General features: G+C 42.4%; 1 protein-coding gene across 2 annotated transcripts in view; it reads right to left on the bottom strand.

Moving 5' to 3' along the window:
* Window positions 1-477: 477 nt before the first annotated feature.
* The window catches only part of CERS5 (ceramide synthase 5), a 55,746-nt gene continuing 32,605 nt past the window's right edge, over window positions 478-23,618 (bottom strand). The window contains exons 2-10 of one of the 2 annotated variants that reach the window (XM_075551703.1): window positions 11,033-11,138; window positions 10,430-10,560; window positions 9,714-9,771; window positions 7,677-7,727; window positions 6,711-6,803; window positions 5,154-5,282; window positions 4,965-5,071; window positions 3,756-3,912; window positions 478-1,379 (exon numbers count right to left, since the gene is read on the bottom strand). In XM_075551703.1, the coding sequence (XP_075407818.1) occupies window positions 1,230-1,379; window positions 3,756-3,912; window positions 4,965-5,071; window positions 5,154-5,282; window positions 6,711-6,803; window positions 7,677-7,727; window positions 9,714-9,771; window positions 10,430-10,560; window positions 11,033-11,138 (982 nt within the window). In that variant the 3' untranslated portion in view covers window positions 478-1,229. Of the gene's footprint in view, window positions 1,380-2,711; window positions 2,946-3,749; window positions 3,913-4,964; window positions 5,072-5,153; window positions 5,283-6,710; window positions 6,804-7,676; window positions 7,728-9,713; window positions 9,772-10,429; window positions 10,561-11,032; window positions 11,139-23,618 lie in introns of those variants that run through there. The other variant, XM_075551704.1, reaches the window with a different exon arrangement.

The raw sequence follows: 23,618 nt of genomic DNA, 5'->3' as shown, positions 1-23,618 counted from the left end.
GATAATTCTGTCCAGACCTCAACTATAGAGAAACCTGGATTAGGTAGATTACTTTTCTATGGTCTAAGAGAAAACAGAACTGAACGAGAGGTATCTGCTCACAATCATGAAACTCAACCTACCATGTTTAAGGGCAGTATCTGGATTTGGTCAAACAAGAAAAACATCCATCAAACTACAAGCTCTTTAAGCAGTCTTTTGATAGACATGATAGACATAGTCACACTTGCCCAGTGGTTTTCCTTGTGAGAGCCTACATCTTAGGGCTCAAAGAAAAAGTGACTATATATGTTTACCTTTCCTTTAAAAACAAAACCCCTTTAATGTAGGCTCTCTGGCTGACTTTCGTCAGCATGCATTCCAGAAGAAAAATGTGTATAGGCAGTGCTTCTAGAACCAGACCTTTGAAAAGACTCTTACTCAGCATATGTGCTTAGGAAATTGGGGGAAAGAGAGTTTGAGACACTACAGGAAGGTTGAAGCACTTTTAATCACAGAAGAGTAAACAACAGTATAAAACCGTTCACAGCTCACCCAGTGGCTGTTGTCTTCCCCTTGCCCGCACTTGTCCCACCCCCTCTCCCTGTGTACCATTGAGTAAAGAAGCAGGGTCTCAGCAGCTGTCCCTGTCACTACCACATGGTAGGCAGGGGGTCCAGCTAGGGGTCACAGCAGTTTGGCCATCCATCCATGATTCTCTGTTTCTATACAACTTCATCATGTGACAGGCTCCAGTTCCGAGGGAGAAACAGTGCAGAAACCTGAAGCTGACCTTGGCTGTTTCATTCAGACGGTCCATAGGCAATAGGGAGGGGCTAGTCCCAAGCCAGCATTGTTCAGGATGCAGATAGAATCCGGGGCTGAGGTTAGGGCAATGGGGACCACTCAAAGCCCAGGGGAACCAGTCCAGAAATCTGCCCCTAGACAGGCAATGAACTTCTCTCTCTCTCTCTCTCTCTCTCTCTCTCTCTCTCTCTCTCTCTCTCACACACACACACACACACACACACACACCAACCCACCCCCCCACCCTCCAAATAACATTACTAAAAGGACTGGAGGCTATTAAATACAAAATGGCAGAGTTGTTTTTGTTTTAAGTGAAAAGATTTGCTTGATTCTCCTCAGTGCTTGGAGTTCCCCTGGTCAAGGTGAGGGGAGGCCTGAGAAGAGTAGGCGGCCGGTGGCCCTGCAAGTTCCTGTGTGCCAAAGTCCCCATACCAACTGTCTCACTCTTCAGCCCAGTAGCTGCCTCCCATGTGACCATTCACCCGATTGGCACCATTGCGGGAGCTGCTGCCACAGGGGCGTTTTGTGCTGGTGGTCACGTCGTCTTCCTCGGAGCTGCTCTCCACATCACTGCGGTCATCCTTAGACACCTGGGTGGGTTGGGACCAAAGGCAGAAAAGTTAAGGACCAAGTTTTTCTGGAGCTCCTTACTCTAAGAAAGACTGAGCCCACACAGCCTATGTCTGGGTTCTGCCCGTGCTCTGGCCTACTTCCTGGTGCCGTCTGCACTCCCTCTGCCTGTGTTCTGATGGTCTCATGTCACCTCGGATCGGCCTTTCTATGGACCTGGAGCTGCTTTGGAGGCGGGGTGTCTTTTTCAGGACCAGCCTAAGAGATATGCCCAGAGTCTTCAGTCTAGCCTTGAAGGGAACTCCTCGCACCTTCTCTTCGTCCTCCTCAATCAATGCAGAGAAAAGGCCGACACGGAGGATGCCTGCATTGTTGCCCCTGCAGTTAGTCTTAGTGGGTATCCTGAACTTGGCTTTACACCAAAATGGACTCAATTTGGGTTCTCTTTCAGTAGCTGACTATTCTCTGCTCAGCCATTGCTACAGCCCTCGACACCCTTTCTCCAGTTTCCCCTTTCCCAACAGTAGGGTGTTCACTTCTCTTGTGCAGCTTCAACATCCCTGAGATACTACTGTACATGGTATGGTTAGGAGAACTCCTGGGCCCGATCATGCCACCAGTTGTGAATTCTCACCTCAGCTTTTTATTTCGTCTTTCCAAATAAAGAGTTTGTCTTAGAAGAGTGATTCCCCAATCCAAACTATCTTGTATTAATATGGAAAAACAGTCTTAATTCTCTACCACAGTCTGCAGAAGGAGGGGTGTTATGTTGAAAAGAGAGCAAAGCTACAAATACTGTTGCCAAGGAGGGGACCATTAGCTTTGGATTAGCGCTGAGATCCGAAGCCTCTGAATGGAGATGTTATTGGTTACTTGATCTTTAGCACATTTCCACCAGGGGGCAGTATCTGTAGATTTAAGGTAACTAACTCACAAGCCGTTGACTTGATTCCAATTCTATATAGAGCAGTGGTTCTCAACCTTCCTAATGCTGTGACCCTTTAATACAGTTCCTCATGTTGTGGTGACCCCCCCTAACTGTAACATTATTTTTGTTGCTACTTCAGCACTGTAATTTTGCTACTGTTATGAATCAGGCAAGCCCTGTGAAGGGGTCGTTTGACCCCCAAAGGAGTCGCGACCCACAAGTTGTGAACCACTGATACAGAGCTTTCGAAGCTTTTAAGTCTTTATGGGAGCAGACAGCCTCATCTTTCTCCCACAGAGCAGCTGTTGGGTTTGAGTCACTGATCTTGCGGTTACCAGACAGTGCTACCAGGGCTCCTAAGATTTACAGTACAGAAATGGAGGCTTGCAAAGTCTCAACTTATCTCAAATCGAGGAAGAGAATCTGGAAGTCAACAAGGTCAGGTGAGAGGGCCTGCTCTAAGACAAACAGGAGGCAGGAAGGAGAGCAGAAAGGAAGAGGACCACATCCAGACAGACATGCTTCCCTGAACACTAGAAGCACAGATGCACTTACATGCAAGAGATGAACCTGTCCAGTTCCCGCCAGGCAGAGAGAAAAGGGAGGAGGTGAGAAAAGAGTGGAGAGTACAGAGCCTGGGTCTAATCCTTCCGGGGAGGTCACCTGGTCAGAAAAGAAAAGCAGGGAGACAGGGATGTCTGGTAGCTACAGCAAGATGCACAGGCAAGTTCTGAAATCCATCGCAGTCAGAAGGAATGAGGACACAAGAGAGCACCCTTTTGCCTTAGAACCAGTGCCCCCTTCTAGTAGACCCTCTTCGCCCTGGCACTCTGTATCACTGAAGGCCAAAGCCCCCAGCTCTTGGGTCAAGCACAGTTCAACTGCTTCTGAACTTGCAGAATCCAACTGTTAGTTTTATCATACAGCATCTTTTTTCTTGAGGGAAGGGGGAGGTCTTCTGATACAAAATGGGTACTTGAAAAGCTAGCTACCTTGCCTAGACCCTTGCCTCATAGAACAATGGGGTGAGGCAGGTGTTTAGTTCCTTGAAACATGACAGTGTGGTCACCTTGAGGTGGCTTGTGGACTACCATGCCTGTTAAGTCAACCTAACAGCTCTGCTGTCACAGAGTTAAAACCTTGCAGTTATGCAAATGATTTCCTTCGAAACAAAGTTCCCATGCTAACAAGTGAAAACACATTGTAGGTAAGGGCTGCAAAACAGCTGAGGCTGTCTCCCAAATGCTTGACCATATTTGCTCTTAAATTTGCAGCCATTCCTTACGGGGCAGGGTGCCATTCCTTTGATAGCCAAGTCATGTCTTAGATAAATCCGGAGAAAAATCTGTAGCCCTAAGTTTTTTGTTTAGCCTGGTTCTTAACCGAAGCTTCCCATGTGAGATGGAGAGAGATGGTCTACTGGCTTCCCACACAAAGCCCAAAGACAGACAACACTGTTCATCTTTACCTTTCCTCGGACCAAGGCCTTGAAAGCAATTCTCACAATTAGGTAGGACCAGATGACATGCAGAACCTGTAGGGTCAGGAGAAGGCCATTGAAGAGCCACCAGGAGGGATAGGGTCCGATAATTTCCCAACTCTCAAAGAGGGTCGTATTCAGAATCCTGGAAGAGTGAAGTCAAAGGTCAGATTCTAGAGTCAAATCCAAGTAGACTGGGAATGTTCCCTTGGAAATAGGCCTGTGTGTATTTCCCCTCCTATCTTGCACCAGTTAAGTTCATCCATAGTGAAAAAGGAATCGGGGAAGGAAGCCTATGGCATTTTCTATCTTTAGGGACCACCAGTGATTGACATTGAGTCGATTCTGACTGATAGTGACCCGATAGGGCAGAGCTCTTTCCCGAGGATCTTTGAGAGCGCAGAAAGGTTCACCTTTCTCATTAGCCTGTAATCACTATGCCACTGGGGCTCTTTGCTCTTTAAGGACAAGGGGAGACAGCTGAATATTCAGAACTGATGTAGTAAGTCTTATCAGTTACTTTAAATATCCAGAACTCACAAAATTGGGACAGCAGCAGGATCATAATGCTATGATGGAAGGAGGGTGGGAGGGGAAGAGGGGGAAAAGAGAGAGAGAGAGAGAGAGAGAGAGAGAGAGAGAGAGAGAGAGAGAGAGAGAGAGAGAGAGAGACAGAGAAAGAGAGTTGGCCAGGATATTGAAGAGGGTGTAGAATAGGGATACAGGTAAAGGAGAATCTGAGAATTTTGTGTACAAAATTTAGTACAGAAACAAATTAGAACTCCCTGACATTGAGCTGATTCTGGCTCATAGCAATCCTATATATAGGGCAGATTAGACTGCCCCTTTGAGTTTCTTAACTTGTAAAAGCTTCATCTTTCTCCTTGATCAGTACAAAGGACGGCGCCCCACTCTACCTCCCAAAGGCAAAAACTGAAACTCTGGCATAAAATGAGAACTACTCCTCAAAGATGAGTCAGGAATGACAGAAGCAAATAGAGTCGGGACTCTGAGTCTGGATCACAACCTTGCTAGAAATACTGAGCGGAGCAGCTGTGCTCTTGTTATGAGTTCATCCAGGCTCAGGCCAGGGCCAAGACAAGCAGGGTCACGGGGTTTGTGGAGTTCTCTTCCCTAAACTGCCAGAAGAATTCATGAGCCACACACCTATCACAGTGCAACAGTTCGGGCACTTACCAGAATGGATAGATCCCCAGACGAGTAACCACAAACACAGCACTGAAGATCACAAAAAGGGTATCACAGAGCCTCTGATACTTGGCATAATTGGCCAGCTTGGCTGCCTAGGAAAAGAAATAGGAGATTTGACGCTGGGACGCTGGGAAGGAGAGAAAGAGGTATGAGAAAGATAGGGCTGTGTCTTACCTCCAGCAAGATGTCTGAGGAATCATGTAGACACATGACCAGAGTTCCCACTCGGACCATGTTGTTGATGTAGGAGAAGGTGATGAGCCCAATGGTGGCCAAGTGATGCACAAACATGATCAAGAAGTCCTAGGAAGGAATGGACATCAGAGAGGCAAGTAAAGGCACGGTGCCAGGGCTGCCAGCTAACTCTGAATGATCTCTGGTCAGAGCCCATTCCTTCAAACTGGCCTTTTGCTCTTGACTGCCTAAAATGTAAGCCATCACTCCCTACTGAGCCTCTGACCTACAGAGCCCTCTTTCTTTGGTAGACGCAGGTCATGCGGGATGTGGGGGCAGAGTTCATCCTTGGGGATAACGGTTTCCAGGTGGCCTCAGCACAGACAAGCCCTCAGAGAGCCTTTCTGCTCTGATGAAAGACATTTTTGCCAAAGGGTTGTAACAGAAAGGAGAGATTTGTAGCAGTGCAAAGCGAATGCCTTTCAAAAAATATTCAGAAGGAATGCACAGTAGCTAATAAATCTGTATTCATGGAAGCACTGCTACTTTCAGATTTAAAGCTCAGTTTGGACCTGGGGCAATTTCAACCTGAGTTATAAAACACAAAGTAGAGGGAACAGGTGAATTTGCGTCAGAGACAGAAGGATGAAAAAGTCTGGGCTCCCCACAGGCGGATACAATGGTGTTAATGTAGCTTAATTCCTAAGTGGCTCACAGGTATATATTCTATTGTTATGTTTTATAACTTACATTCGATTTAAAAACATATTATTATAAAATTTTACCAAGTAGGGGAAGCTGCATTTCATGACCAGAGAGGGCGAAACGTTTCTGAATTAAGTATTAAGCCCTCGGTTAAATAGCAACTAATGACCCAGATTCATTTCAAGAAATGCTAATGAGGGTTTCTTTACCAAAGACAACCACAAGTTCACAACGACTCAGGGTCAGCGTGGCCGGAACCACTCCACATACTATGTCCGGTGGATAGTAATGAGAAGGTACAGATTCTACCCTTTCTATCTGGTTATGAAAAACCGGGAAGTCACTTTAAACTCTGTCACTATGTGGCCAAGGCAATTCACTTCTTTGAATCCTGTTTCCTAAACAATGGCAGGAAGAGGATAAATTAAATTAGTTACAACTCCTTAAAGCTGGCATTCTTTGAGAAGCGGGGCCAACAAGAAGGGCGAACAGAGTGAGAGTCTCCGAGGGCAGACAAAGGCAGGTACAGCCATCCTGGAAGCAGACCCTTTTCTGAACCAGATCTGGCTAATCCCAAGTTCGACCTAGTTTCTTAGCCTTTGACATGTGTAAGTCCACTGGAGAAGACTATGGAAAAGGGCATGCTTCACTCCTGGCTAATAATGTTCAGTCTGGGTTGTCTTGAACGCCTCCAATAGACTCTATTAAGACTAATTTCTGGGAACATTACAAAGAGCGGATGACTCCTAACCTATTTCGTCCCTCTTTCGGTTAGAGCAGAAAATCCCATCACAAAAGTGGTTGCTAGAAAGGAAGCAATTATTAGAGAGTTAAGGCAGCCGGGGTCCTTACCTTTCTTTTAATGTCTGTAAACTGAGAAAACATAAGAGACCAGTAGAAGGCCAATTCCATGATATAATAGTAATAAAGCCCACTTGTGAGAGGCTGGAAAAAAGAAAAAAGGAGTTAAACATTTGACTACTCCAGCTAGTCAAAGAGACTACCTATCTTTTTTGAAAGATCTAACCCAAAATGACATCCTTCTTCCCCACCACCTCCCAAAATCCACCGGAGACAGAGACTTTGGGTTGATGTGGGGACTCAGCCCTCTGCCCTTGGCCCACCTTCATAGACATCTCAGGCTTTCATCTTTCAGAGAAGTTAACACATATTATGACACAAGCAAAAAAATCAGTGTGTCTAGAATCCTGGGAAATCAGTGCTTTGCAGGGGATTAGATACACTGAAGCCTTTCGACCTTTAACCCTTTTAGCAGTTCCCTGACAGTATTTCTAGTTTATATTAGAACTTAGATACTCTAAGGCAGGGATGGGGAACTCAGGCTGTAATATAAGGCCCTCAATATCATCAACACCAGCTAAGATCTCATGCCTCATCAAAGAGAAGCCATTCCAGGGCCAGCAGGGGTGAGTTCATTAAATGTCCAGTATGGCCTATGAATAATGCTATAAATATTCAAATGGTCCTTGGAAAAGGTTCCCCAAGCCTGCTCTAAAGGGATATCAAGTTACTCTTGATTCAAAAGGGACACTAAACCAGGAGCACCTCATTAAGTGCCCACCCCATCTCCAATCCAATTAGAGTGAATAAAAAAAGACTCTGGGACTGAAAGATCACTGGAGTTTATTGCCATAGTTCCCCCCCCACAACAACAAAAAAAGACAATCTAGAAATAGGACTCAAAGAAATTTAGCCCATAATCCTTTAAGAACACCTGTCCTGAGACTGGCATCCACTTTCCTTAACCCACCTTACACACACACCCCGCCCCACCGATTGAAAGGGCTCGGAGCCTACCTGATATGGATAGCTGTGCCAGCACTGCCGGGTGTCCCAGAACCAAGGGGTCTGAGAGAGAGAGAATTCCGGTCAGCCTCCATGTTCCTCACCTGGTCGAACGCTACCCTAGATAGAACCCCCTTTTGTTTAGGTTGAGGGCAAAAGAGAATGGGAATAAGAAGGAATCGCCTTTACTAGATTTTAGAACTCCCTGAAGGATCAGCAAGCACTTGGCTACTAGCCAAATGGATGGCAGTGCAACTCTACCAAGAGGTATCTCAGAAGAAAGGTCTGGCCACCTGCTTCTGAAAGCTTGCACAAAGGATCCATAACTGGCTAGATTTCCCCTCTAGAACAAGAAAGTGGTAGTACAGATGAAATAACCATGAGAAAAGAGAGGTCTAGTAGTTTTAGGAAACATCACTAACATCCAATAAAAGAAATGTAGAGACAAGAAGATGTGATCCTACTTGACAATCAAAGAGAGATTTCCATGCCAACCCTTAGGCTCAAAAGTCAGAAGTATTAGTCTAATGGAATGTCCATGTCTTTTTAAAAAAACAATCAAACTGAAGAAGTTTACTAATCAATTATCCTTTTAAAGGATTTCTCCATGTCGTCTAAGTGTTAAAATCTATTACATTAATTTGTTCATAATATTGTTTTACTATCTTTTCAATGCCAAGAAGATCTGTAATTACAATCTTTTTCCCTGTTAATATAATTTGTTTTTTTATATCAGTTTTGCTAGAGGCTTATAAAGTTTAATTGCAAAGCCAATACTTGGCTTTATTAATTTCTTCTCTTGTGTATCTCATGCCTATATATACTCTCCTTTTTTTACTATTTCATTCCTTTAGCTAACTTTGCTCTTCTTTTTCCAGATCTTAAAGTAGAAACTTTAATTACTGATTTTAAAACTTTCTGCTTTTTTAATATAATCATTTTAAAGCTATATACTCCCTTCCAGCTTGCTTTAACTGTTTCCTCTTCATCTAAAATTTTTGATGTGTTCCATTTATATTATTCTACGAAAACATTTTAAATTTCCTTTTTGGTTTTTTCTTTGATTCATGACTTACTTAGAAGAGTGCTGTTTAACTTTCAAATATCTCCTCAATATGTTTTTGATTTCTGGTTGATTTTTATTATGGTCAGAACACATTCTGTAGGATTCCTATCTTTTGAAATTTACTGACTTATTTTATCGCCCAAGCATACAGCCTTGTGCACTTGAACAGTTTGTAGTGATTGTGTGTATGTATAAGAGTGTTTAGTTATTTAATTACTGAGAAAAGAACATTAAAACCTCCTACCACAAGTGTTTGTCTATTCTCTTAACTCTGGCTGTTTCCGCTTCATGTATTTTGAAGACTCACTTCTACACTTGAGAGAAAATTTGTGTAGCACAGTGAGGAAACAAAACCATACATGAACAACTCCCTGCTATGGAGCTGATTACAGCTCCCAGTGGCGGAGGAGAACACTGCCCTGGTGGCTTTCCAAACTGCCCTGTCCCTCAGAAATGGTTGGTAGTTCCAACTGCTGACCTTGTGGTTCAGCAGCTCAACACGGACCCCACTATCCCACATGAAACCAGGACTCAGAAAGCCTAAAACTCTCCTCTGACACTGATACAGGAAAGGCTTTTTAAAAGCCTGTTCTACTCAAGTAAAAAAGTTGTTTCCGTGACTGCAACTGTCTCCTCTTTGAAGAACAGAATCTGTGTCATGTACTTTATAAAATACCAATTGCTACAGTGATTTAGTTATTGCGCATAAAGATCTACTGTTATGCTCATTTATTAATACTACTGCTATTAACATTATTTTTGGGAAGAAAGAATCCTGAAGCATTGATCTACTTAAGATTAAAAACCTGGGTGAAAAAAACAAACAAACCTGGGTGAAAGCCACTGTACAAGAAAAAAATGCAGGGAAAGATAAAGATCTAAAGGTATTCAACAATAACAACAAAAGGTATTCAATTCTAATCTCTAGAGAACTAGGCATGTCTAGAACTCAACCAGTGAAGCAGGGAAAAATTGAGACTCACCGACCAAATTCTGCTAATTCCATAGCTGAATATGCATAAATAAAAAGTGAATCTCCACCTAAATGGGAGAAACAGTAGCAGTTACACAGATGGCACTCGAAAGAAAGTTTTTGAGGATATGAGAGTCAAGATAGCGGATTTGGGGGTGAGGCAGCAAATACTGTTACCTACAAAGCCAAACAGAGAGACTTATTCCAGCCTCTGTTTAAAGTGCACTGTCACAAGTGTACAATGACTTTAATCCTGCATGTGTTCAATTTTTCTTTCTAGCAAATGCCCTGATGATTGTGTCAATCATTTTCTCTGCACAACAATGACCGATATGATGCTCTGTATCTAGAGGATAATTAATAAAAACTCAATGAAATGGTGTATTTTCCTTTGAAAAAAATTTTACCCATAAAAATTTACAGCAGGTTGGTATTATCTCTATCAAAATGTACAAGGGTGGGTATATCTACCTACTTAAATGCCATTAAGAGAATTCTCTCCCAATTGATTTGGGATGGGGGACAAAATGGAATTACATTTAGTGCAATGTCAAACATGTTCAAGAAACTAGGGTGACCAGTCTTCCAGTTCTCGTCTTAAAATAGAGTGAGCCCTCCACATCCAATGACAGCTGCGCTAACAACAGAAATAACTTTTACAGGAAAACCTCAGCCCTGCCATATCCCCAGCCTCCTCCTCATCCCCCCCTCCCTCTGCACACCTACATGCTTTCACAGAATTTAGTGAGCGTTGGGGGCTTGTCCTGATTTCTTCGATGGCGAAACCAGCATTGGATTTTTCGGACATCCCAATCCAGTTGCTTTGACAGGCCCTCCAGCCTGCTCTCATCAGGGTACTGCAGATGGATGGCCAGAGTCAGAACACCCCAGTTCCCCACAACCTTTTCATCAAATTCCTTTAACTAGCACAGGAGTTATAAGCACAGTGGCTCAAGCAATACTTTATTGATACTAAAAACCTAAGCTTCATGGACTATCAGGACCACCCTATCTTTTTATATATCTAGGTAATGATAGAGGCTGAATGCAAAAAAAATAAAATTCAAAAATTGTGATTAAGGGTAGATGTCAAGCGTGGTGGCGGGGTGGGGTGGTGGTAGCTGCTGCTGCATCCAAAATTCAGAAGAATATGAACTTGACTTACATTTCCCCGAGAAAATTAAGTTCTCCTTATAGCTACTTGGACAATCCAAATATGAAAGAACACCCCTTCCTATTCTTATCCTTACACATACTTTGTTCTCTGGTCGCCTCTACCCTACAGGGCAATTCCGCATGTGAATTTTCCTTGTTTCCTGGTCCACTTACCTTGGTAATAGATATGAACACTTTTTCAAGGATAGCATTGGATTGGGCCTGATAAGGACCACTGTCCTGGATGCCAACATGGAGAGCACAGGGTTTGGCAATAAACCTGTAGGAGAAAATCCAAAGGCCAATTCTAAGTATGGTTCGATAAGCATGAAGGAAAGACTATCATTAGGGAACTGATAGGAAAAAGGAAAACACCTGGCTGAGAGCCAAGACATTTTGAGTTTGTCCTGGATTCTGCCATTGACGTGATAATTGACCTGTTTCAGACATGCTGAAACATAAACGTTCCATTTCCTACTTCTTTATTACATCATCAATTTTATAATCAGAAAGCTCTAAACTCAATCACTGTCTTACATTTAACGCCTGTGAGAATTTGTGCAAGTCAAACTCACTGCCATCGAGTCAATTCTGATGCACAGCGACATTTTGGACAGGGTATAACTGTCCCTGTAATTTCTGACTGTAACTCTTTTTTTTTTTTTTTTTGAGACTGTAACTCTTTATGGGAGCAGAAAGTCTCATTTTCTCGAAGACCCTAACACAGGAGGTACTTCAGAAGATAAAACTCTGCCATCAAGTCGATTCTGACTTACAGGGACCCTATAGGGCAGAGAATTGTTCCTTTGTGTTTCCAAGACTTTAAACCTTGACATGAGTAGACAGCCTTGTCTTTCTCCCTTGTAGCGACTGGTGGGTTCAACCCTGAGATTCTGTGGGTAGCAGAAAGACAACTATGCCGCTCGATCAAGGTTTACTTGGAGGGAAAAGTCGAAGAACTGAGAGTGAGCACTTCCTAAACACAGGCATCTCAGATCATGGCCATTCTTCCTGCCTAATGAAAGTATTTTGGAAATACGTGGAAGTTTAAGGAGGCCCAAAGAAAGAAACCAAGAAGCTGGAAAGGGTGAGGTAGAAAACTTGCCTATTAGCAATAAGTTCTAATCTCAGATCTACTATTCCTAAGTAATGTAATCTAATCAAGTAACTTATTTTGTCATCTAAAAGAAGGGGTTGTACTAAATGACTTCGAATATCTTTCTATGGCTACAATTTTATGATGCTGTCATTGTAGTTGAGGAGCTCCAGTGGCACGGAGAGTTACAAGTTGGGCTGCTATCCACAGGGTCAGCAGTCGACCCCATTAGTTGCTCCACAGGAGGAAAGATGAGACTTCCCACTCCTGCAGTAATTTACAGTCTCAGAAGTCCACATGGGCAGTTAGACCACATCCTATGGGATTGCTATGAGTTGGAATCAACTCGAGCAGTGCATTTGGTTTTATTTATTATATTGCATCATAAATAATTTCTAACCTTTAGATCTTTGGAAGTTGGGGAATGATTTCTTGGTTCATCATAAGATCTCACATTTCCCCACAACCAGAGATTTTGTTAGCATCAGCTCGAGAAATGGATCTATACAGTCAAAACCAGTTTTAATCCTTTAGCATGTTATGGAGTCACATTATGAAAATAAACATGAGGCTAAGATGGTGTGCTCTTGACCTATTTTCTTGATCTGCATTTGAGCCCAAAATTTATTATCTCTAAGGGAGGAATTGAGACTAAGAAACCGTATTTATCTTCCTCTCTGAAAACTTCTTTTAATCTAATCACCAAAGTTCCCAAGCCACAGGGAAACATTTCAGATGACAAAGTTAGCCACATCAGTAATTTATTATCTCTTTAAAAGAGAACTTTTATTGTTTCTTGAAAATAGAATCTCTTAAAAAATAAATAAAATAATAAAAAAGAAATTATTCTCTATTTACAGAGATTATTTAAGAGTTTCACTCAAAGGCCAAGGCAAGCATAATTTATACTTAATTCATAGAGCGCTGATGACATCATGGGCTATGCATTGGGCTGCGTGGGTTATACACAGGGTCAGCAGTTGAAACCACCAGGTGCTCCAGGGAGAAAGATGAGGCCTTCTACTCCTGTAAAAATTTACAGTCCTATAAAGAAACCCACAGGTTTCTACTTTGTCCTTCAGAAGTGCTATGAGACAGAATCAACTTGATGGCAGTGAATCTGGTTTGGGTCTGGATTCTTTACCCTATGTACCACTGATGTTTTAAACCTCATTATTTACACTCCTTGTGGACACGGATGATAGATATACTGTTCATATTTTCAACTAAGATCTGCATTCATTAGTTGCTCGGTAACTGATAAGTGACAGAGGCAGCGAACTTCACTTTTGCTCTGTTGGAGCTCAGTTCGAACCAAGGTTCAACCAAAGAGTAGCTGTGGTGTGTCTGGATCACTTTAGAGACACCAATATCTTATCACTGGGAACGTGATAGATCATCCTCAGGAGCATAAGGTAATTCTTTTGACAGTGTCATTAATTTAGCCAATGGAACAGAACTTAAAACACGGTCGAGAAAAGGAAATGATACAAGTATAGTCCAGCCCAGACCACAATACATGAATTGTTGACTTGTGCACTATTTACACAAACCTAAGTGACTGGATACTATTTACACAAACAATGGGGGCTGGTAATAGTGCAAAACTTTCAGTAACACTCACTCACAAAGGCAGAACTATGCCTACCACATTAGCACATGTCATATAAAAGCAAGGAAGGCAATACAATAGTAAATCTATGGCAGTCCCAGGCCACCATTCATTGAGCACACTCTCAAGGCAAAAGATCCGAACCAAAGTCCAACAACCACCAATTCCACAACCTTGGAACAGCAGTCCTAGGTTTCATCTCACACGAGGGCATTTCAGGTGAGCCCAAGGTACAGCCCAGCTCACTTAGTGGGGTTTCCACACAGAATCCTTCTACTGTGGCCTATGAAGGAAGCGGTGTCTTGAAAGGACAGAGTCTCATGTCTCATTAGTCCATAGCACACAACCTGGATCGCCAAGGGCTGGATAGAAAGTAGGTTAAGTGTCCACAATCAGGAACATAGTACTGGGTGCATTCTCCCCTTGTACTCTATATAAGTATTATATAGGTGTATGAATAGATTAATTCTTATGATATGGCGCTGTTCAGTGCTCACCCTCATGAAGAGGTCACTAAAGATATGGGTTCTGGAGCAAAGTGTGGTGAAGAAACCAGATGGCGCCCAACTATCAGAAGGAATAGCTTCTGGGGTCTTGAAGGCTTGTCTTCAAATAAGCAGCCATGTAAGCTACGTATCAATTAAGTCCACATGGAAAAAGCAAACCAGCCTGTGTAACCCAAGGATGGTAAATATAAAATCCAAATCTGAAGGAAGGAATGATATCGGAGTTTAAAGTCTGAACACCTGGTTTGCAGAAGTCTGTGAAGACAGTGGAAGACCACAATCCATTTGCAGGGTCTCAGCATGGATTAGGCCTCCCACGGGGGAGTCCCCTCTGTTCATAGCTGAGGAATGTGAATAGCCTGCTATCAGACAGAGGGCGCTGCCAATCGATTATGGCAGATCTAGTGCAGTGAAGATGTGATATCATTTGCTCTCCCTTTGACCCATTTTATAACTGTTTCAGTTGTTAATATTTTCTGCTTCCTTTTTTATTGAGGTTTTTCTATGTTTTAGTCACTGTTGTTGAGTTTTTTTGTTTGCTTCTTGTTTGTGTTTTGTATGATTTTCTGTATAAGAAATCCAGGATGGGTTATACAGTAACTATAAGGAAAGTTACTGTATTTATAACTGCCTAGGTTCATGGCAGGGGAGAATGAGGGAAGTGGGTTGCTAACAATGAACACAAGAAGAAAATGTTTTGAAACTGAAGGTGGTGGTAATTGCACCAATTTAAATTTGATAGAATGGTTACAGTGTATGATATGTGAAATATATGCCAATAAAATTATTAAAAGGAGGGGGTAACTAAGGCAGTCATTCTTTGCTGTTGAGTTGGTGCCGTTTCGGAGAGAAAGAAAAACAAACAAACAGAAAACACTGAATCATCTCACTTCTTCCATTCCACATAATTGTATAAAGATACCAAAGCAGAAAACTGCCTTTCCAATTCCTACTCTCACTCCCTGACCCTGGTCTCTTCTTCAAGCCAGAGGTAGTCTTGTGACTGAAGTCCAGGCACTGAAGTTAGATTTTCCCTTGCTGAGAGACCTTGTGAAAGTCACTTACCTATAGAATAGGGATATAATAGCTACCTCACAGGGCTGTGTTAAAGATGAACTGACATGATGTATGTAAAAGTACTTAGCCAAGTACCTGCCACTCAGGAAACTTAAAAGCTATTATTATTTTTATGAGAAACAGATGGTTCTATCTGGGTACTTCCTGGTACCTTTGGGAGAGGTAAGAAAAGCAAGGGATTTCTCTCATTCAAGAGGGGCATGTTTGAACCCTACCTATGTAAGTGTAGCCAAGATAATTTTATTACTCACCAACCACATAAAAGTTCTGATCCTTCCAAAAACCAAACTCATGCCCACCAACTCCATTCATAGCCCACCTTCATTAGTTCAGAGTTCAGTGAAAGACAAAGCTATTGGCATCCGGTTAGTTCCAGCGGGACAGACCCTAACGACATTAGCTTATCTGACAAATATTGAAGTGGCATATTTTATGATGGCATGAAGTTTTATATTTTCCAAGGGAAAAAAATAAGCAATCCAAAACAGAATTTTTCTAATTTGTGATAAAATTAGAATATGTAGTTTCAGTTATGTAATTAATGAATTATCTTAATGACAGTAAACTATTTGAAATCAGAACTTTGAGAAACTTAATGCATAATTACATATTTATTTGGCATCACTTAACTGTCATTTGCTATAACCTATAAAATAGGAATCTAGTCTGGAGATCTTGTTAGACCAACACTTCTCAATGTGTAGTCTGGAGATACCTGAGGGCCTACTGAGGGTCTGAAAGGTCATACCCATTTTCATGAAATTTCTATTATCTTATCATAATTCCTTTCTTTCCCTACTCTTTCAGTAGTGTTCAGTGGGTTTTCCAGAGGCCATGTGACATGAGCTATTGCAATAGCATGAACACAGGGGCAATTAAAATAAGCTGCCAGGGAGTAAATTTGCTGCCAGATTTGCAAATAAGGAAAGTAGTGCTACTCCTCTCATTTAATCTCCCACTTTGGAAAATAGTTATTTTTCATAAAAGTTTTATGAACAACAAAAAAGTTATATGAATGTGCAGTTTGTTGCTTTAACAAAATTTATTTTCCCTGACACAGCGCTGTAATGCCAGCAAGACTTCCCAGGGAGGGGTTGGGATCTGATCGCCCGTCTCCCTACCCCCGCACCCCCACCCCCTCTGCGACACAGCCGTCTGGCTGTGCATTGGGGCCTGAGGACCCAGTTCAGCCGAGTGTCTTCTGCTTTTAACTCCATCCCAACCTCTTGGGCACCTTCTAGGTCAAGCGCTAGAGGAAATCCACCAGTAGGTGCTCAGAGAAGCCGAAGTCCATCTGCAGCAGCAGGTAGCCACCACCAACGATAATCTCAGGGTTGACGATTTCAAGGAGGTCCAGGCCTTTGCTGTTCATGATGGCTGTAAATTCCACCTCCAGGCCTCAGCCAAGTTGGAAACCGTCTTTGGTGTAATTCTGAAACCCCACGGATCAACTTTCAGCTAAACACTAGACGCATCTATAGGTAAACAACAGCTCCGGAGAGGCATTGCGTCTTTCAAACACGCAACCACACAAGACCAGAGAGCAGGTTTGCACAGGACACAGCTCAGAAGCAGTTTGTTGCAATTTTTAATGGAAACATATGAAAATGTTTTCTTTACATTTCTAAGACAGTAAATATCAACAGATGTTATTCACAGAAACAAAAATCCTTTAAGGTCTTTGATATTCAAGAGTTTGAAAGAGTCCTGAATGGAAAAATGGCGACCATGTAGCACACACGGTAGGAACTCTGGAGAACAGCACAAAGGAGCCACTGATAGGGATATCCTACACTTCCCGAACACAGAATTTTCAGCATACAGATAAGTAGACACAAATTTACAAACATTAGAGAGCAACAGCGTCTGCCAATTAGAATTCCCTTGGTGTCTCCCTGAGGCATTTGCTGGCTGAGGGCAGCAGACTCAGGGTCTGTGGAACAAGGAGGTAGCTGTGGGGGAGCAGGGCTGCAGGAGCGTAATCCTAAGGGATCAGTCCGGGTGGAGAGAAATATAGAGCTTTGGCTCTCCACCTAGGCCAGGAGAGCCCCTTTGGATAATCCAGCCTTGGCTCCCCAAGAGCGGGACAAGAGACTACTGAGGCGTGTGGGCGTGAGTCAATGGAGCACCAAGAGTGGGCATAAGCGGAGTCAATGGAGCACCAAGAGCAGGCATACGTGGAGAATACAGGCCAAGGGAGCTCCAGTCCCACTTGGCAAATCTAATCCCCACTCCCTGAGATATAACTCAGCACAGCTCCCAGTCTCAAGACACCCAAAAAAGCCCAAGACCTTAAAAATCACATTCTGGGGCATCTTGGGGGGGGGTTCATTTCCCCCCTTTAGCAACTTCTCTTGCATGCAGCCCTCACACACCTGCATCATTAACAAAGTATCAGCATAACAAGGAGAAACTGCAGTAAGAGTCTGAGCGGGCAGTGCACACAAGCTCCTGTGTAAAGCTTAAAGCCCAAACATACCGTATATACTCCAGTATAAACAGACCCAATTATCAGCCAAGGCACCTAATTTTACCCCCAAACCTGCATTAAAAATGTGCTGAAAAAACCCAGCTTATACACGAGTATAGACGGTACATTAACAATTCTCCGGAATCTTACTCTAGTATTATTTTTCTTATTACTAGCTTTAAAACTTGTGTCTCCCGCCTCTTCCTTTAATTTTCCTTTCTTTAATCTAAATATCTAGTTTTACTTCACAACACTATTAATCCATCTTTTAGCTTCACCATTCTTCTCATCAAACCCTTTCTTTCCTTCTCATCCTCATAAAACCCAAAGTTGACAATATTCTGTTTTTAAAATCTCCTTTTTCCCTATCAAATACTAGTACCCATTATTCCATCAGTGTAAATTAGGCATTTGGGTGGGGGGCCTAATCTCCCTTCCTTTAACCTACCAATTAAAAGTACCAGATCCCTCCCATTTTTTACCTACTGCTCCTTCCTCCCTCCCCTAACACACACTTCCTCCCCCACTTTCTGATTGCTCCCTTAACACTCACTCTAACACACTACCCCAAATACTTAACACAAACCATCCAGCACTCTGAAACTGCACCATTTAACAGTTAACCACTCCCACATAACACCACCTACCTAAGATCCCTACTCCCAATGCCAAGATGTCGAGAAAACACCAGAAAATATTGGTGCACACACAAAAACCCAAGAGAAGCGGAAACAAATAACCCAATAGCAGCCAAAACTAAATGTAAGGCCTGAAATTGGAGAGGCTATGGATTTACCACAAAGAGAAGTTAAAAGAATAATAGCACTTGTGCAAGAGTTGAAGGCAGGTTCTGAGAGAAAAAGTCACACAATGAAAAGCCTAGGAACTGTACTAGAGAAACTCCAAGCAGAAACACAAACACCAAACACTAAAATAGCAGAATTAAACAGCATTATAAAGGAACACCATAAAGCTATAAAAGAACAGAGAAACAGAAATGAAGCGATGGAAACCCAAATTTGTGAACTAGAAGACAAATCTATAGATTCCAACCCAAAAGAAAAACACATAACAAAAAAAGCAAAAGAAACCGAGAAAAGCTTGAGAACAATGTGGGACATCATTAAGAGGGACAACCTGTCTCTTACAGGGATTCCAGAAGAGGAAGGAAGCAAAACAATCCACACAGAGAACAGCCCAGGAGCTCCTGCTAGAGAATCTTCCTCAATGTAAAAGTAGGAAAAGATTACTATTCAGGAAACTAAAAGAACCTCAGCCAGGAAAAATTCCAAAAGAAAACTCCCTGGCATATTGTAGTCCAGATGTCTAAAATCAATGACATTGAAAATTTCTAAGAGAAGTGAGAGAAAAAAAACCAATTACATACAAAGGATCAGCGATTGGAATAACCTCAGATTTCTAAGCAGTAACTATGAAGGCAAGAAGGCAATGGAGTAAAGTATACAGCTTTCTGGAAGAAAAAATGTCAACCTAGAATCCTGTATCCAGCAATATTATCAATCAAATGTTATGGAGAAATAAAAGTATTCCAAGACAAGGAGAAACTAAAAGAAGTCACACAAACATGACCACCATTACAAAAAATACTCAGTGAAATACTAAGGGCAAAAACACTAAGAGCAATAATATACAAACCTGAAATCAACATACAAGGCAATCCCTCACAAAAATCCACACACAGAGAGCAACACAGCAAGGGAATAACACAGGAAGAACACAATACACATATAAACACAACACGCAACACAAAGCAAAATGAAAGTAACAAATACACACATATCGATAATTTCACTGAATGTTAATGGACTAAAAGCACAAGTAAAGAGACAGAGAATAGCAAGATGGATAAGAATACAAAATCCAGCAATATGCTGCCTACAAGAAACATGCCTCGGAGAGCAAATGCTTTGAGAATGATTGGGGCAGGGAATGTATGGATGTGCTTTATACAATTGATGTATGTATATGTATGAACTGTGATAAGAGTTGTATGAGCCCCTAATAAATTGTTTAAAAAAAAAAAAAGAAACATGCCTCACATTGTATTATACTCACCTTCCTGACACAATTGCTGAAGACCAAACCAGGTACATAAACAAATATGGTGAAGAAAGCTGATGGTGTCTGGTTATTAAAAGATATAGCATGTGGGGGTTGTAAAGGCTTGTAATTAAACAAATGGCCATCTAACAGGGAAGCAACAAAGCTCACATAGAAGAAGCACACCCACCTGTGTGATCATGAGGTGTCAACGAGCAGAGGTACCAGATATTCAAAAACAATCAACCAAATCAATGTGAAGGGTTGTGAATGTAGTGGAGACACAAAACCCACGAGTAAGATAATTGGCCACTCCCACTCGGAAGGAATGATAAATCCAAGTTGTGGTATGAACCACATAACTATCCTCTAGTTATTTAATATTTCCTCCCCTTGTTATTATGGTTTTTAAAAAACATTTTATTAGGGGCTCATACAACTCTTATCACAATCCATACATATACATACATCAATTGTATAAAGCACATCTGTACATTCTTTGCCCTAATCATTTTGAAAGCATTTGGTCTCCACTTAAGCCCTTTGCATCAGGTCCTTTTTTTTTTCTCCCCTCTCTCCCCACTCCCCCCTCCCTCCTGAGCCCTTGATAATTTATAGATTATTATTTTGTTATATCTTGTCCTATCCGGAGTCTCCCTTTACGCCCTTCTCTGTTGTCCGTCTCCCAGGGAGGAGGTTACATGTAGATCCTTGTAATCGGTTCCCTTTCCAACCCACTCACTCTGTACTCTCCCAGTATCGCCTCTCACAACCCTGGTCCTGAAGGTATCATCCACCCTGGATTCCCTGTGCCTCCAGCTTCTATATGCACCAGTATACAACCTCTGCTCTATCTAGTCTTGCAAGGTAGAATTCGGATCATGGTAGTTGGGAGGAGGAAGCATTTAGGAACTGGGGGAAAGCTGTATTCTTCATTGGTCCTGCATCGCACCCTGACTGACTCATCTCCTCCCCTAGACGCCTCTGTGAGGGCATCTCCAGTGGCTGACAAATGGGTTTTGGGTCTCCACTCTGCACTTCCCCCTTCATTCACTACGATATATATATTTTTTAGATGATGCATTATACCTGGTCCCTCTGGTACCTCGTGATCACACAGGCTGGTGTGCTTCTTCCATGTGGGCTTTTTTGCTTCTGAGCTAGATGGCCGCTTGTTCACCTTCAAGCCTTTAAGACCCAGACACTATCTCTTTTGATAGCCGGCCACCATCAGCTTTCTTCACATTTGCTTATGCACCCATTTGTCTTTGGCGATCGTATCATGGAGGTGTGCAGCCAATGATATGATTTTTTTGTTCTTTGATGCCTGATAACTGATCCCTTCGGGACCATGCGATCACACAGGCTGGTGTGTTCTTCCATGTGGGCTTTGTTGCTTCTGAGCTAGATGGCCGCTTGCTTATCTTCAAGCCTTTAAGACCCCAGATACTACCTCTTTTGATAGCCGGGCACCATTAGCTTTCTTCACCACATTTGCTTGTTCACCCGCTTTGGCTTCAGCAGTTGTGTTGGGAGGGTGAGCATCGTAGAGTGCCAATTTAATAAAAGAAAGTATTCATGCATTGAGGGAGTGCTTGAGTAGAGGCCCAAGGTCCTCCTGCCACCTTAATACTAAACCTATAAATATAGACACATAGATCTATTTCCCCATCCTCATGTATATATTTGCATGTACATGTCTTTGTCTAGACCTCTATAAATGCCCTTTGACTCCTAGCTCTTTCCTCCATCTCCCTTGACTTTCCTCCTGCCCTACTACCATGCTCCGTCCCCACCTGGGCTACAGCTATACCTCTTCTTTACGTAACCTTACCCTTGATCATTCCCTACCAGGCCTGCCCCTCCCCCACCACCACCACCAATTTGGGTCCCATGTTGTTCCCTTGTCCCTGGGTTTGTTAACACCACTTCCTTACCCCCCCACCTTCCCCTATCCCAAGACCCCCCGGAACTGTCGGTCCTGTTGTTTTTCCTCCAGATAGTTTATCCAGCCTGTCCTATTTAGACAGACCTGTGGAGATAATAACATGCATGAAAACAAGACGAGGAAAACAAAGCAACAGTATATAACCAGACAACAAACAATAACAACAAATCACTGACAAAGAACAAAACACATCAAGAAAGAAGAGCTTGTAGTTAGTTCAAGGATCGTTTGTTGGCCTTTAGGAGTGTCTTCCAGTCCAGTCTGTTGGGGCACCACGCCCTGGCCCCAAAATCCACTTTCAGCATTCTCTGGGGACCTTGCCAATCCATTCCCTTGCTTTTCCACTGCACTCCCCCAGTGCTTTGCCTTGGTGTGGTGGGATCAGGTCAGGTGCAATTCGCACACTTTGTCTCCGGTGCTGTCCCCTGTATCGCCCTTGGTCACTGAGGGGCATCATGTCTCATAGTGGGGTCAGCCATGTTGTTCTCTCTGTGAACTGGCTGCTCTAATCAGGAACATCATCCTCAAGGCCTGGTGGGCCAGGCTGTGCTCCACTCTCTCCTCCTCCCCCTTCTTCTGCTCTCGTGTGCTCTGATCAGTATGTCCCTCTCCCGGAGCTGCAGCATCAATGTCGTCCTTTTAAACAAATTCTTCTTGGGGGAGGGTACTATTATGGTTTTATTTGTTTTATCTCATTAATTATGTTAGACATGCAAATGTTCATTTGTATATTTAAGATAATTCAGTACATGAAAGTCAAGATAGGTAACCCATCAGAAACAGTAACAGAAGTAACGGGTCCCTGGGTGTATGGGAAGAGAGGCAGTGGAAGTAGGGGGCGGAATGGGGAGCTGATAGCATTGATGACTGCATAACCCCACTTGATGGGACTGAACAACAGAAATGTATGTGAATGGATAGATTGGATTATGTAAGGCATGGCCCCAAAAAAGAAAAAGGAATTTTCCTTTTTCCTGGGGAGGAGGGAGGGACAAAGGGGAGCTGATATCAAGAGTTTAAGAAGAAAATGTTTTGAAACTGTGGTTGCAAATGTACGACACTGCTTGATGTGATTGAACTATAGAATATTATTATCTGTGAGAGCTCCCAATCAAATAATTAAGAAAAAAAAGAAACACGCCTTACAAAGACATGAACAGATAGAAAAATCAGGAAAATCAAAAGAAAGCAGGGGTAGCAATATTAATCTCTGAGAAGATAGATTTCAAGGCAAAGAGTATTAAAAGAGTCCTGAGATCATACTTTTAAAGCTTTTAAACTGGGTGATATCAAGAAATCAAACATATCGTTGTAGATTTCTCTTTTCTTATTTAGTGGTAGGAAAACTACTCCTCCCACTGTCCACTCCTGGAATCTGAGTCCAGTGACCCACCTTGATGGTTATAGATCTGTGATGCTTTGCAGGGATTACTTCAGTCTTCCTTTTTCCTGCCTTCCAGATACAGGGCAGCAGCTGACCTAGGCCTGTTTTAATTTAGATGAAATTACAAATGCCGAAGAGTCCCAAAGAAAACCTCTAGAACTAATACAGGAATTTAGGAAAGTTGTACATCCAAGGTCAAAAAGCAAAAATCACTTTGGTTTCTACACACTTTAAGAAAAAAGAAAAATCCCAAACTCATTGGCATTAAGTTGATTCCAACTCATAACATCTCTTATAGGGCACAGTGGAAATGCCCGTGGGGTTCTGAGATTGTATATCTTCACTGGAGTGGAAAGCATCACTTTTCTCCCGCAGAATGGTTGGCAGTTTGTAACTAATGACCTTTGTGTTCGTTAACAGTCCAACTTGTAACTCACTATGCCACACTTTTAGAAAAATCTGAAAGGGAAATTATGAAAATAATTCCATTTAAAGTAGCATCTAAGAGAATAAAATTCCAGGAAATAAATCTAACCAAGGATGTGAAGCATTTATACTGCTGAATAAGATGAAAACAAACAAACAAACTCACTGCCATTAAGTTAA

This window comes from Tenrec ecaudatus, chromosome 6, assembly GCF_050624435.1.
Source record: "Tenrec ecaudatus isolate mTenEca1 chromosome 6, mTenEca1.hap1, whole genome shotgun sequence".
NCBI lineage: Eukaryota > Metazoa > Chordata > Mammalia > Afrosoricida > Tenrecidae > Tenrec > Tenrec ecaudatus.
This window is presented reverse-complemented; position numbering and strand designations above follow the sequence as displayed.